Genomic DNA, 12,585 nt, shown 5'->3' on the forward strand with positions numbered 1-12,585 from the left:
CCCGGGCCTTTCACGTTCCATCCCCAGGCTGGTCCGGGTGCTGAGGTCCAGCAGATCCACCGCGTCCTCCGGTCGGTGCGCCGACACCGGGCGCAGGTACGAAAGAGGCGCGGCGCCCGGCCCGAGGCTGGGGTCTCCCTGTCCCGGGCGTGGCGTGCGTCCAGCACAGGTTGGGGGCGTGGCCCGCGGTCGCGCGGCTGCGGCCTGGGAAGGAAGGACTTCGGCACCAAGGCCCGAGTTCGAATCTCAAACTTGGCCCTTCGAATCTTGATTTCCGGGCTTCTGTTTCCTCCGGCGAGGAGGGCTGAAACAGGGCCATCTGTGGGCTGCTACGCTGTCTGCTCAGCCCTGGCCACGGTTTAGCGGGTTTGGCCGGGGAGTGGAAGGGCCCCGAGGCATCCAGGGCCAGGCTGCGCGGAGGAGCCTGGTTATTTTTAATCATCCTGGCCCGCCCTCCCCTTCCGGGAGTTGGAATGCTGGGTGTCGGGGCCTGCACGACCGCGCAGAGGCAAGGCTGAGCCCCACTATAATGGAATAGTGCTTGTATTGAAAGCGTTTTACAGTTTACGAAGTGAATTCTTGGTCCTGCTGGGGGGCCATGGGCTGTTTTTGTCTCAGAGGTAGACACTGATGAGAAAGCAGAAACCGGCTTTGGGGCCATGGTGGGTCATCTAGCTGGCCTGTGATCTCCCTAGCCCCCAGAGTGGGGTCTTATTTTTAGTCTCCGGCAAGTGGGCAGGTGTCCCGGCTGAGTCACACACAGCTTTAGGCTTCAGCTACTCCAAGCATCTTGTCACTTGGCAGTGGGTCTCAGGTACCCACAGACCAGCAGGGAGGGCTAACATCCTTGGTGTCCCATCAGGCTGTGTCTAGGCCCTGAGAGATTTCTGCCTCCATTTCCCAGGTGCCATCCAGTCACTCAGCCTTCCTGATACCTTGCCATCTTACAGATGCGCAAAGAGGCTGTGGCTGCTGGCCCTCCGCTCACCTGTGTATTTGGCTTCCCATCAGCTGAAGACCCTTCCCTCCATCCTAGCACGGGCTCAAGCCCAAGCGGTCCAGAGAGCCCTTTTGAGAGATGCACTAGGCAGCTGTTTGGGATCAGCATCTTTAGGGTTGGCTTATTCTTCTGACAATGGAGGTGTCAGCCTTGACTTGAACACACACATTGATAGATGCTACCAGCCTCCCTTGGGCCATCTTGCTCGCCTTGACCTTTGACCTGTTAGTCCTGACTGAGAGTTTCCTTCTAAAGATTTGGGGGGTTGGCCTCCTGAGCATCACTGAGGTCCTACTAAAGTTCTTACAGGTTCCCTAGGCAGGATGCCAAGGGCCCCAAGTTGCAGATCTTTGGATTCCTCCTAACAACTTATCAGTCAGGAGGAGTAGGCCCAGTCCTGGTTAGGAAGCTGAGGACCTGACCAAATGGACAAGTGCTTAGTCTCTGGGTGTGGAGGAGTCTGGAGACGTTGTAGTTGTGGGTTTGAGACCTTCCCACTCACTGAGTTACTTGGCATCCTGTATCTGTGAAATAGGTGGTGTCCCAGGACAGAAATCTTTGGTCATATCAGAGATCTTGGAGGGTGGAGGGCTGGATCAGGAAAGTGGGCTTCTCTTTCCTATGGCTTTCCTTATGTGCTTCTTTCCAGGCATAGACTGTTTGCAGCTTTCTGGGAAGGAACACAGCTCTTTCATCTCAAAGGAAACACTGAGTGGCTGCTTTCTCATGAGAAATCCCTGATCACCTCCCTTGTAGGCTCAACTCTTAGTTACTCCAGAGCACCTTCCCATGCTGGCCCCCTACCAGTCTGGTTGTCCCCTCCCTCAGTGCCCCATGCTTATGACTTTCTTGCAGGAAGACATGGCAGAGTTCTCTCAGAAGCGGGGGAAGCAGCGTGGTGGTGAGGGCCTGGGCAGCGCGGTGGACTTCCTTCTGGCCAACGCCCGTCTGGTGCTGGGTGTGGGCGGAGCAGCTGTGCTGGGCATTGCCACCCTGGCTGTGAAACGGGTAAGGTTAAACTGGATGAAGCCTTCGTGAGATTTGCAGAGGAGGACAAGGTTGGGGTCTAGGACCGGTGGTGGGACTTTCTGAGGCTAGACTGGAGCCCAAGGAATCCATTTCTCTATCCCAGTACCATGCTTTGCTTTGCTCCTGCTGTCTAGGCTTTGGATGCTCTGATCTGTGTCACTTTGCTTGCAGCTCATTGACAGGGCAACCAGCCCTCGGGATGAGGATGACACCAAGGGGGATGGCTGGAATGAACTGAGTCTGCTAAAGGCCACACCACACCAACAGCCCCGGCCCCCACCTGTTGCCCTCAGCCAGCCCATATTGCCCCTAGTCCCCTCCTCCTCTGCACAAGGTAATTGACACACCTTAACCCTCTGATGGGGGGGAGAAGGGGGGTGCTCCTTTCATAGTCACACTGGAGTTCTGCCACTGAACAACTTACAGCCCTATGCAAGTCTCTACTTCTCCAGATTGTTGGTTCCTTAAATGTTGGATGAGGGTCATAGGTCTTTTTGGTTCATATATATATATATATATATTTTTTGTCGGTTGTGGGGCTTGAACTCGGCCTGGGCGCTGTCCCTCAGCTCTTCAGCCCAAGGCGAGCACTCTACCACTTGAGCTACAGCGCCACTTCCGGTTTTCTGGTGGTTTATTGGAGATAGGAGTCTCACAGTCTCTCCTGCCCGGGCTGGCTTTGAACCTCGATCCTCAGATCTCAGCCTCCTGAGTAGCTAGGATTACAGGCGCGAGCCACCAGCGCCCGGCCAAGGTTCATATAATTTTTTTTGGTAACGTGGGGGGCCAGTATTCATTCTAGGCAAGCACTCTACCACTGAGCTATGCCTCCAGCTCTAGGATTGATTTTTGCCTTCTTTCTACAAGTAGAAACATCAACACAGTATGATGATGGGGAGCTTCAGATAGGAAAACGGAGACTGGGAGAGGGGAAGGGCCAATTTTCTCTGCTCTGTTTGAAGCTGTAGGGCCAGAGTGTTGGGGCTCTGAGTCAGTGAGAGTTTATTATCAAGCAGTCACTGTTCTGAGGACCTGAACTCAGTGCTTTCTCAGTGGCTATTCCAGGTGACGACAGGCATAAGGTCCTCACATAGCTGGTGATGATTTAGAGTTCTCTTAATTCGTGGGGTGTTCTGATAATTTTCCCCAAACTCTTCATTCTGCAGTGAGGTCCACAGATACCAGTCCTCAGACGCCTGCCCAACTCAGCTCTCCAGCACCGCTGTGCCTGACGTTCCAGGAGAAGCTCCTGGCATTCGAGCGTGACCATGTGGTTATCCCAGCAGCCCAAGTGGCTTTGGCCAAACAGCTGGCCGGTGACATCGCCCTGGAGCTTCAGGCTTACCTGAGGAACAAGTTCCCAGAACTGCCCTTTGGGGCACTTGTGCCTGGAGGGCCACTCTATGATGGGCTGCAGGCAGGGGCTGCTGAGCACGTGCGCCTTCTGGTACCAGTGGTGCTGGAGCCTGGCCTGTGGAGCCTGGTGCCTGGTATAGACACTGTGGCCAGGGACCCCCGCTGCTGGGCTGTTCGGAGGACTCAGCTTGAGTTCTGCCCCCGGGGAAGCAGTCCTTGGGACCGTTTCCTGGTCGGGGGTTACTTCTCTTCCAGAGTTCTGCTAGAGCTACTCCGTAAGGCCCTGGCTGCCTCAGTCAACTGGCCAGCCATTGGCGGCCTGCTTGGGTGCCTGATCCGGCCCAATGTGGCTTCAGAGGAGCTGCTGCTGGAGGTACAGCATGAGCGTCTGGAACTCACTGTGGCTGTGCTGGTGGCAGTCCCTGGGGCCAGTGCTAATGACTACCTTCTGCTCGCCTGGCCCCTAGAAGGGCTGGCAGGGAACCTCTGGCTTCAGGACTTGTATCCAATGGAGGCCTCCAGGTTGCGGGCCCTGGATGACCAGGATGCTGGCACTCGCAGAAGGTTGCTGCTGCTTCTGTGTGCTGTCTGCCGGGGACACCCGGCCCTGGGGCAATTGGGGCGGGACCACCTGACTCAGGTGGTTCTGCGCCTGGGGGAGGAGGAAGCTGAGTGGGCTGAGGAGGTCCTGGGAGAGCGCTTTCTACAGGCCCTGGAATTGCTGGTGGGCAGCTTGGAGCAGTCCAGCCTGCCGAGCCACTTCAACCCCAGAGTGAACCTCTTGGGCAGCTTTCGGGAGGAGGAGATCGATAACATCGGCTATGTGCTCTACAGTGGTCTGCAGGCACCTGAGGGACTGCTTTAGAGGAGCGAAGGCCCTGGTGGCCTGCATGGTTTGTTTCCAGGGAGCTGCAGCTGCTTCCCTCCCAGAGATCTGCAGAGTGGTGTTTTGCTTGCTTTTAACCAGAACAAAGGAGGGACATGGTACTGGCTTATGCTTGGGATTCCGGAGTCTGGGGAGTTTGGGTTGCTGTCACCTAAGTGTGGTTGGATGGCCCTGGGCAGCTAACAGTGCTCACCACTCAGATACCACCTCAGACCTGAGTCCAGCTCAGGATTTGGGCTTAGAACATACCAGCAATGAAACCACGAAGAATGTGGTTTCTGCCATCCTAGGCCAGGTAAAGGCCAACTACATCCTTTTGCCAAGAGAAATAACTTTCCTGGGTACCAACTCCAAGCATCCTGAAGGCATGTAGAGCCTGGCTATTGAGTATTGGTTCCACCCCTGAGGCTGGAATCAGGACAGCTTTTTAGCTGTTGCATGGTGTCATTTTCCAGTTTCTCTTGTGTATTTGGTTTTCTTATTGAGTACTCTGTGGGCTGTCCCACCCGCTGCCCACTGGATACCTCAGGGAAGGCCCTTTCCCTCCTGCTGGCTAAGTTTTCAGGGTGGCTGAGCCTGAGCCTTGCTCTTGCTGTGGGAGCCAAGCTATGGGCTGCCCTAGCCATGGAAGTTGCTTCTAAGCAGCACTGGAAAGCAGAGGGCATGTCCTTCCCAGAGGAGGCCTGTGCGCAGACCTGGCCTCCACAGAGTGCCAAAACAGACTGCTGTCAGCAGATGTATGTATCCTGACCTTGGAGCCTAGCTGAGGTAGCAGGGGCTGGCTGAGGAAGCGTGCCTCCCCTCCCAGGGGCCCCTTCAGGTTTGGTTCTCTGCTGCTGAAACAAAAGCTATGCCTTGAAGAATGTGAACAAGAATAAAAGAAAATTTGTATGTGTGTGACTTGTTAGGGAAGGTGGCCTTGGCAACTTCATAGGTGGTTGATTGGAGTCACTCCTCTGGCTTGGCTTGGTCTGGCCTGGCAGCGGGGCAAGAGGACTTAGGTCAACTTGGGCGTGGCGATTTATTTTTAAGAAGCAGTATCTTCGGGTGGGGGTGAGGAGGCACAGTGGTTCATGCCTGTAATCCTGCCTCACAGGCTAAGATATGAGAATCTGTTTGAAGCCAGCCTTGACAGAAAGTCTGGTAAATCCTTTTTTTTTTTTGGTCCAGTCGTGGGGCTTGAACTCTGGGCCTGGGCACTGTCCCTCAGCTCTTCAGCTCAAGGCTAGCGCTCTACCACTTGAGCCACAGCGCCACTTCCGGATTTTTTCTTTTTGCTTATATGTTGCTGAGGAATCGAACCCAGGGCCTCGAGCATGCGAGGCAAGCCCTCTACTACTGAGCCACCTTCCCAGCCCCTCTGGTAAATTCTTATCTCCAGTTAACCACCAGAAAACCAGAAGTGGCAGCAGAAGTGGCACTGAGGCTTAAGTGGTAGAGTGCCAGCCTTGTGCACAAAAGCTCAGGGACAAATGCCCACGCCTGGAGTTCAAGCCCCAGGATTGGCAAAAAAAAAAAAAAAAGCACTGTTCACCTGTTCAAGCTGCTGTAGCAATTCCAAGCTGAATTGGCTCTGACAAATTTCTCAGCTTTGGAGTGAGTCTGTCAGGAAAGTTCACGTGTGGTGAGGGCTTACATCCTGGTTGAGGGATGTCACCTCCTAGCTGTACCTTCATAGAGCAGCATGGAGTGAGGGATCTCAAGGCTTTCATAGGGACACCATGTGTTATAAGGGGTTATACTAGGTGGTTATGGGGGTGACCCACCCGATTCCACCACACCAGAGGTCAGAAGTTGAGACAAGTCCTAGGAGTACAGAGCCTGAGAGTGTTGGTGGGAGTTTTGCTCTGGTAATGGGAACCACCTGGTTAGGGTTTTGTGTCTGCTCCAAAGGTTGAGCTGCTGAGCCTGACTCAGGTGTTTGCCTGCTCCCTGGAGTCTTCTCCTGGGTCTCCTTTTGGTTCTACAAGTGAGTCAAGCAGCTCTGAAGCTAGGTGTTTCCCATGGGCCAACCTGGGGCTCCTTGTCTGTCACCACAGATGACAAGTCAGGCTTTGAGTCCATGCCATTCACATCTGGTCTGTCCTTCCTGTGGCGACCCCACACCCTGCAGTGAGGGCAGGGCTTGTGCTTTAGTCCTGTCAACTGTGAAATGGAGACTTGATGCCTTTCTGGGCAGTTGTGGACAGTCTACCACCTTCCACAAAGGTGAAGAACCAGAATGGGAGCTGCTTGAGCCCCATCGCCTCAGACTCTATCAGCATCACCAAGGGCCAGCACAGCAGGGCCCTCTGAGGTGTCAGGGTAGCCGTCTGGGCCACAAGGTTGTCCTGGGCTCTGGGGAAGGGCTGACCCAGGCCGGCTGTAAGAAGCTAGCTGTTGGGAAGTCAGATTTATTTATGTAGTTTCTGCAGTACTGGGAATGAGCTCAGGGCTGTGCATACTAGGCAAGTGAGTCACCCCTGCAGCCAGGAGTTCACTTTAGAGCCTTCTTCTCAGCCCAGATTTTTTTTTTTGGGGTCCGGTCATGGGGCCTGAACTCTGGGCCTGGAGGCTGTCCCTCAGCTCTTCAGCTCAAGGCTAGCACTCTACCACTTGAGCCACAGCGTCACTTCCGGCTTTTTTCTTTTTGCTTATGTGGTGCTGAGGAATCAAACCCAGAGCCTCAGGCATGCATGCAAGCGCTCTACCACTAAGCCACCTTCCCAGTCCTTATTTATTTTTGTTGGTCATGGGGCTTGAACTCTGAGCCTGGGCGCTGTCGGATCTTCAGCTCAAGGCTAGCGCTCTACCACTTGAGCCACAGCGCCACTTCCGGCTTTCTTTTTGCTTATGTGGTGCTGGGGAATCGAACCCAGGGCCTTTGGTATGCAAGGCATGTGCTCTACCACTGAGCCACCTTCCCAGCCCCTCAGCCCAGATTTTCTTGTGAGCCTAAAGTGGGTTGCTCTGAAATTTCCCCCTCAGCACGGCTGCAGAGTTGAAAAATCAGACGCATTAGAAGGGAAAAAGAATGGGCTGGAAGGTGGCTAAGTGGTAGAGTGCTTGCCTTGCATGCATGAGGCCCTGGATTCGATTCCTTAGCACCACATAAGCAGAGCGCTAGCCTTGAACTAAAGAGCTGTGGCCCAGAGTTCAGGCCCTGCAACCAACCAACCAACCAACAAATAAATAAGTAAATAAATAAATGGGAAAGAAGTGAAGCCGGGCACCAGTGGCTCACGCCTCTAATCCTAGCTACTCAGGAGGCTGAGATCCAAAGCAAGCCCAAGCAGAAAAGTCTGTGAGACTCTTATCTTCAATTAACCATCAGAAAACCAAAAGTTTTAGGCTGTGGCACAAGTAGAGTGCTAGTCTTGAGTTGAAGAGCTCAGGGACAGCATCTAGGTCGAGTTCAAGCCCCACAACCGACCAAAAAATGAAAAATAAAAAAGGAAAGAAGAAAGCTGGGTGCCAGTGGCTTACAACTCTAATTCTAGACACTAAGGAGGCTGAGTTCTAAGGATCACAGTTCAAAGCCAGCCTGGCAGGAAAATCTACCACTCTTTTTTCCAGTTAAGTAGCAAAAACCTGGGCTGGGAAGGTGGCTCAGTGGTAGAGCACTTGCCTTGCATGCCTGAGGCCCTGGGTTCAATTCCTCAGCACCACATAAGCAAAAAGAAAAAAGCCGGAAGTGGCGCTGTGGCTCAAGTGGTAGAGTGTTAGCCTTGAGCTGAAGAGCTGAGGGACAGCGCCCAGGCTGAGTTCAGGCCCCACAACAGGATCAAAAAAAAAAAGTAGCAAAAACCTGGAAATGAAGCTGTGGCTCAAGCAGTAGAGCACTATCTTTGAGTTAAAAAGCTAAGGGACAGTGCTGGGATCAAATTCAAGCCCGAGTACTGGCATACACCCAAAATGTTCTGTTATGTCACCCTAGCCCAGCCCTGTCTAGCCAAAGAAGACCTGAAAACAATGAGGTGCTTTATAATACCTACTACCATGACTCTAATACCCAACTCCGTGAAAAAAAAGGAAAGGAAAACTCCAAGTGTTAAAGATGTAGAGAAGGAGTAACCCCTACATGCTGGCTGCTGAAAACTGTAAGATGGTACAGACACTCTAGTAGTTGGGTGGCTCCTAAGAAAGCTAAAACAAATGATCTTGCAACTTCATTCCTGACACACACCCAAAATAACAGAGAACACGTATTTACATTACACTAAGTCAAAGAAGCCAAACATAGGGGTCACATACAATTCCATTTATGTGAAATATCCAGATTAGGTAACCCCAGAGACAAATGATAGGTGGGAAGATTGGTGGTGGCAAGGAGAAAACCCCAAACCCAGATCACACTCATCTAGGCTGGGAGAATCCAGAAACAATGCCAGGAAACCACGTTTATAAAAACCCTGCTACTGAGCCATGCTCAGAGAAACTGCTGCAACCCCAACTGAGAACAACTTTCTTTACTAATAAAGGGACTAATAGGCAATTCACACCTATTTTTGCTTCTCTTCTCGACAACAAACTAGAGCTAATAAAGCTGAGGTGTTCTCCGGGTTTCTGCGAAGCTATCTCTGCAGAGTGAGGGAAGATGGAAGGTTGTACACACAATATTGCACTGGTATCTCTTCTCCAAGGAGACAGTGGAGACAAGCTGAACTCGTGTTCCCCACACAGGAAAGAAGTGCTAGTCTGGCAGAGCTTCCCAGGATGGCTGGTGAGAGCCCTAAAATGAAGCTCCTCTGGCTGTGGCTGGCATCTGTACTTTTTTTTGCCCATTATAAATTATGTTTAAAAGCTGCATCTCCCTCTTGTGTTCATTAGGTGAGATTCTGCCTGACACATGTGGTATCCTGTCTCCTGGAGGGTGAAAGCTTCCTCTCTTCTTAACCCTGATGAGGATGAAATCTTGAACTGTAGACACCATGGCTATTTCCAGGACATTTAAACGCTGAGTCCTTATGTGAGGACAAATGGGCATCTAGTTCTAGAGGCGTCAGTCTATCACAGTGGAGCATCTCACACAACACACAACAGCAGACCAATACAAAGAAAAGGTGTCTTCTTTCTGGATAGTCACCGATTGGGAACTCACTAAGGCATTAGAGCTGTGGCTTCTAGATGAGGCTAGAATGAAGCTTTTGCTGGTGTGAGAGTCACTCCTGGCATTCCACCCTCCTTCTGGGATGGCTGCAGAGAAGCCCATCCAGGCTACCCAGAGGCTGTGCAAAGAGTGCTTGGTTCTGCACATGGGGGCTTCAAACAGGTAAAGGAAGCCCTGGGAGCATCTGGCCTGACAGCACAGCAGCCCACAGCCAGGCACGCATAGAAACACATGCTAGCAGCCTTGCCATCACATGCTAACAGCCACCGTCCAACGAAGGGCCTAGTCCTGTCCTTTCAGCAATGCAGTTGCTAGGGGGTCATTCCTAAGCCCTGGGCAGATGGCCACTGTCTCACAATGGCCTTTTCCATAGTGGTCTGCTTTATGTTCATCAACAAAGGAAGGCCCAACTCCAAAACCTAACACTTCTCTTGTTTACCAGGTCTCAGTTCACTTCCAGGTGTGAGAATGAGTCTCTTTACCTTGCCTACCCTCATCTGTTCTGAGGACAGAAAGGTCTGGTATGTCCAGGCTGGTGGCAAAGGCTGCATTTCCGGGGCTTCTTTGTTGTGGATCCCACATCTGAGGAATTGGCTCTGGCTCTTTTGCTCCTGGCCTCTGGCCCCTGAGTTTTTCCTCTGCCTCCTGGCCAGGGTGGAGCTGCAAAAGTCCCTGTGGGAAGAAGTGGTCAAAACTGACTTTAAAAATGACTCCTTGTGCTGGTGGCTCATGCCTATAATCCTAGCTACTTAGGAGGCTGAGATCTGAGGATTGTAGTGGTTCAAAGCCAGCCCAGGCAGGAAAAGTCCATGAGACTTTGTTCTCCAATAAAACAACAGAAAACCAGAAGTGGCGCTGTGGCTCTAGTGTAGAGAGCTAGCCTGGAGCTGAAGAGTGCAGGGGCAGCGCCCAGGCCCAGAGTTCAAACCCTATGACACACACACACACACAGTGACACACACAGTGACACACACAGTGACACACACAGTGACACACACAGTGACACACACAGTGACACACACACACACACACACACACACACACACAGTGGCTCTAGTGTAGAGAGCACAGTGACACACACACACACACACACACACACACACACACAGTGGCTCTAGTGTAGAGAGCTAGCCTGGAGCTGAAGAGTGCAGGGGCAGCGCCCAGGCCTTGTGCTTTCTAGGTAGGTGCTTTACTACTCAAGCCACACTTCCAGGCTACAGAAAGGGTATTTGCCATAGTGCTGGGCACAACTGAGCTCCCCAACTATCACCAGCTGTTTTTTTTTTTTCTTTGCTAGTCTTGGGGCTTGACTTCAGGACCTGGGCACTGTCTTTGAGCTTCTTTGGCTCAAGGCTAGCACTCTACCACTTGAGCCACAGCACCACTTCTGGCTTTTTCTGTTTATGTGGTACTGAGGAATCAAACCCAGGGCTTCACGCATGCGAGGCAAGCACTCTACCACTAAACCACACTCCCAGCCTAACATCTGTTCTTTTTTTTTGTTGGTCATGGGGCTTGAATTCTTTGGGTGCTGTTCCTAAGCTCCTCAGCTCAAGATGAGTGCTCTATCACTTAAGCCACAGCGCCACTTCTGGTTTTCTAACGGTTAATTGAAGATAAAAGTCTCAGACTTGCCTGCCCCAGCTGGCTTTGAACCTCAATCCTCAGATCTCAGCTTCCTGAGCAGCTAGTATTACAGGTGTGAGCCACCAGCGCCCGGCTAGTAGCTGTTCTTTATTTTTGGAAAAGTGTGGTTCCTTACCTCACTGGTCAATAAGGAAATGGAGGGGCAAGGCACGACTAGCCATGCCATCCTACTGTTTGTGGTTTCTGAGATGAAGACCAGCATGGAAATCTGACCAAGGATCTACACACCCTGTCTGTCTTACCTGGTGCCACATTCTCGTCAGCCCACTGAAAGAAGCCACATTGCTGCTCTCGTGGCTTGGCACACGTATGGAACTGGCGCCCTTTGTTGGGTCCGTCCTTCTGCACAGTCCGTGTCACGGCAGGCTGGCTGCACAGGCAGGATGTGCTGCCACCACTTCCATCACTAGGGTTACCAAAACCACCCGACTGGTTGCCTGGGCCTGGTAGGCGTCCCATGGAGCTTCCTGGAGGTCTTGAGGCAGGGGTGGGAAGTCCTCCTCCTGACTGATGGCTGCTGTCAGCCCACAGAAAAAAGTTGCAGCCACCACCACTGCACTTGTAAAACTGCCGACCCTGGTTAGGGCCCTCCTTGCGGACAGTGAGCAGCACAGCCTCCTGGCCACAGTTGCATGTCACAGAGTTGCTTTCACCAGTGCCAGTTGGTGGTTGGAGGGTCTGGTGCAGAGGCATCGAGGGTCCAGTCTGTCGGCTGCTACGGAGCTGGGAGTGGCTTTGTTGGCTACTGTCCACCCTGTTCAGGGCCTGGCTGGCCTGAAGGAGGCCAGAGGCCTGGCTTGCTCTGGGGGCACCGCCCCGTGAAAATCTCAGGTCCAAGATCTCCTTCAGGGTCTCATCACATCCACCAATGCAACCCACAAATTCTAGAGGCATGGTTGGTGGAAGGCTGCCACGCTTAAATTTTAACTTCAACCTAGTGGGAATAGAAAATGGCAAAAGACTTATTAACCACGATATGCTAGCATCTTCCATCATCCTTATCCCCCATCATCCTTATCCCCCATGAAGCACCCTAAAATCTTCAGAAGAGTACAGATTGGGGAGCAGTACAGATGAAACCTAACACCCTAATCAACCACCCAAATCCAGACTCCTCTGAAAATTTCTACTACACCAGTGGTTCTTGAAGTATGGTTTCTGGGCTCCATAGAGGTCTGGACCCCTTTCTAGGTAAAGAAGGTCAGATTATTATTATTATTTTTGATCGGTTGTGGGGCTTGAACTCTGGGCCTGGGTGCTGTCTTTCAGCTCTTCAGCTCAAGGTGAGCGCTCTACCGCTTGAGCCACAGCACCACTTCTGGTTTTTTAGTGGTTTATTGGAGATAAAAATCTCATGGACTTTCCTGCCCGGGCTGGTTTTGAACCGTGATCCTCAGATCTCAGCCTCTTGAGTAGCTAGGATTACAGATGTGAGCCACTGGCACCCAGAGGTCAGATTATTTTTTAAGAATGCTAAGAAGTTGCACACGGGTTCCCTTATTCTTCCACATGTGCCTACTGGCATTTTTCTGAGATGACAATACTTGCAGTGGCTCAGCTGACTGCAGAGGCAGTTAT

At 52.2% G+C, this 12,585-nt stretch overlaps 2 protein-coding genes across 2 annotated transcripts in view; one reads left to right on the forward strand and one right to left on the reverse strand.

Moving 5' to 3' along the window:
* Positions 1–5,132, forward strand: Mief2 (mitochondrial elongation factor 2). The gene is made up of 4 exons (XM_013016392.1): positions 1–96; positions 1,856–2,008; positions 2,201–2,363; positions 3,196–5,132. Exons 2-4 carry the CDS (start codon positions 1,862–1,864, stop codon positions 4,248–4,250), a joined length of 1,365 nt encoding a protein of 454 aa, XP_012871846.1. The 5' UTR covers positions 1–96; positions 1,856–1,861; the 3' UTR covers positions 4,251–5,132.
* Positions 5,133–8,496: 3,364 nt separating this feature from the next.
* Positions 8,497–12,585, reverse strand: part of Top3a (topoisomerase (DNA) III alpha) — a 32,520-nt gene continuing 28,431 nt past the window's right edge. The window contains exons 18-19 of the mRNA XM_013016557.1: positions 11,250–11,941; positions 8,497–10,032 (exon numbers count right to left, since the gene is read on the reverse strand). Coding sequence (XP_012872011.1) covers positions 9,854–10,032; positions 11,250–11,941 — 871 coding nt within the window. The 3' untranslated portion in view covers positions 8,497–9,853. The remainder of the gene's footprint in view (positions 10,033–11,249; positions 11,942–12,585) is intronic.

Source organism: Dipodomys ordii, unplaced genomic scaffold (genome assembly GCF_000151885.1).
Source record: "Dipodomys ordii isolate 6190 unplaced genomic scaffold, Dord_2.0 Scaffold31, whole genome shotgun sequence".
Taxonomy (NCBI): domain Eukaryota; kingdom Metazoa; phylum Chordata; class Mammalia; order Rodentia; family Heteromyidae; genus Dipodomys; species Dipodomys ordii.

What these genes read in the sequence shown, in the direction of transcription:
- Mief2 (XM_013016392.1), top strand. Translation starts at nt 1,862, where the DNA reads ATGGCAGAGTTCTCTCAGAAGCGGGGGAAGCAGCGTGGTGGTGAGGGC. An exon ending in CCACCCTGGCTGTGAAACGG is followed by an intron (nt 2,009 to 2,200) that starts GTAAGGTTAAAC and finishes CTTTGCTTGCAG; the next exon opens with CTCATTGACAGGGCAACCAG. An exon ending in CCCCTCCTCCTCTGCACAAG is followed by an intron (nt 2,364 to 3,195) that starts GTAATTGACACA and finishes TTCATTCTGCAG; the next exon opens with TGAGGTCCACAGATACCAGT.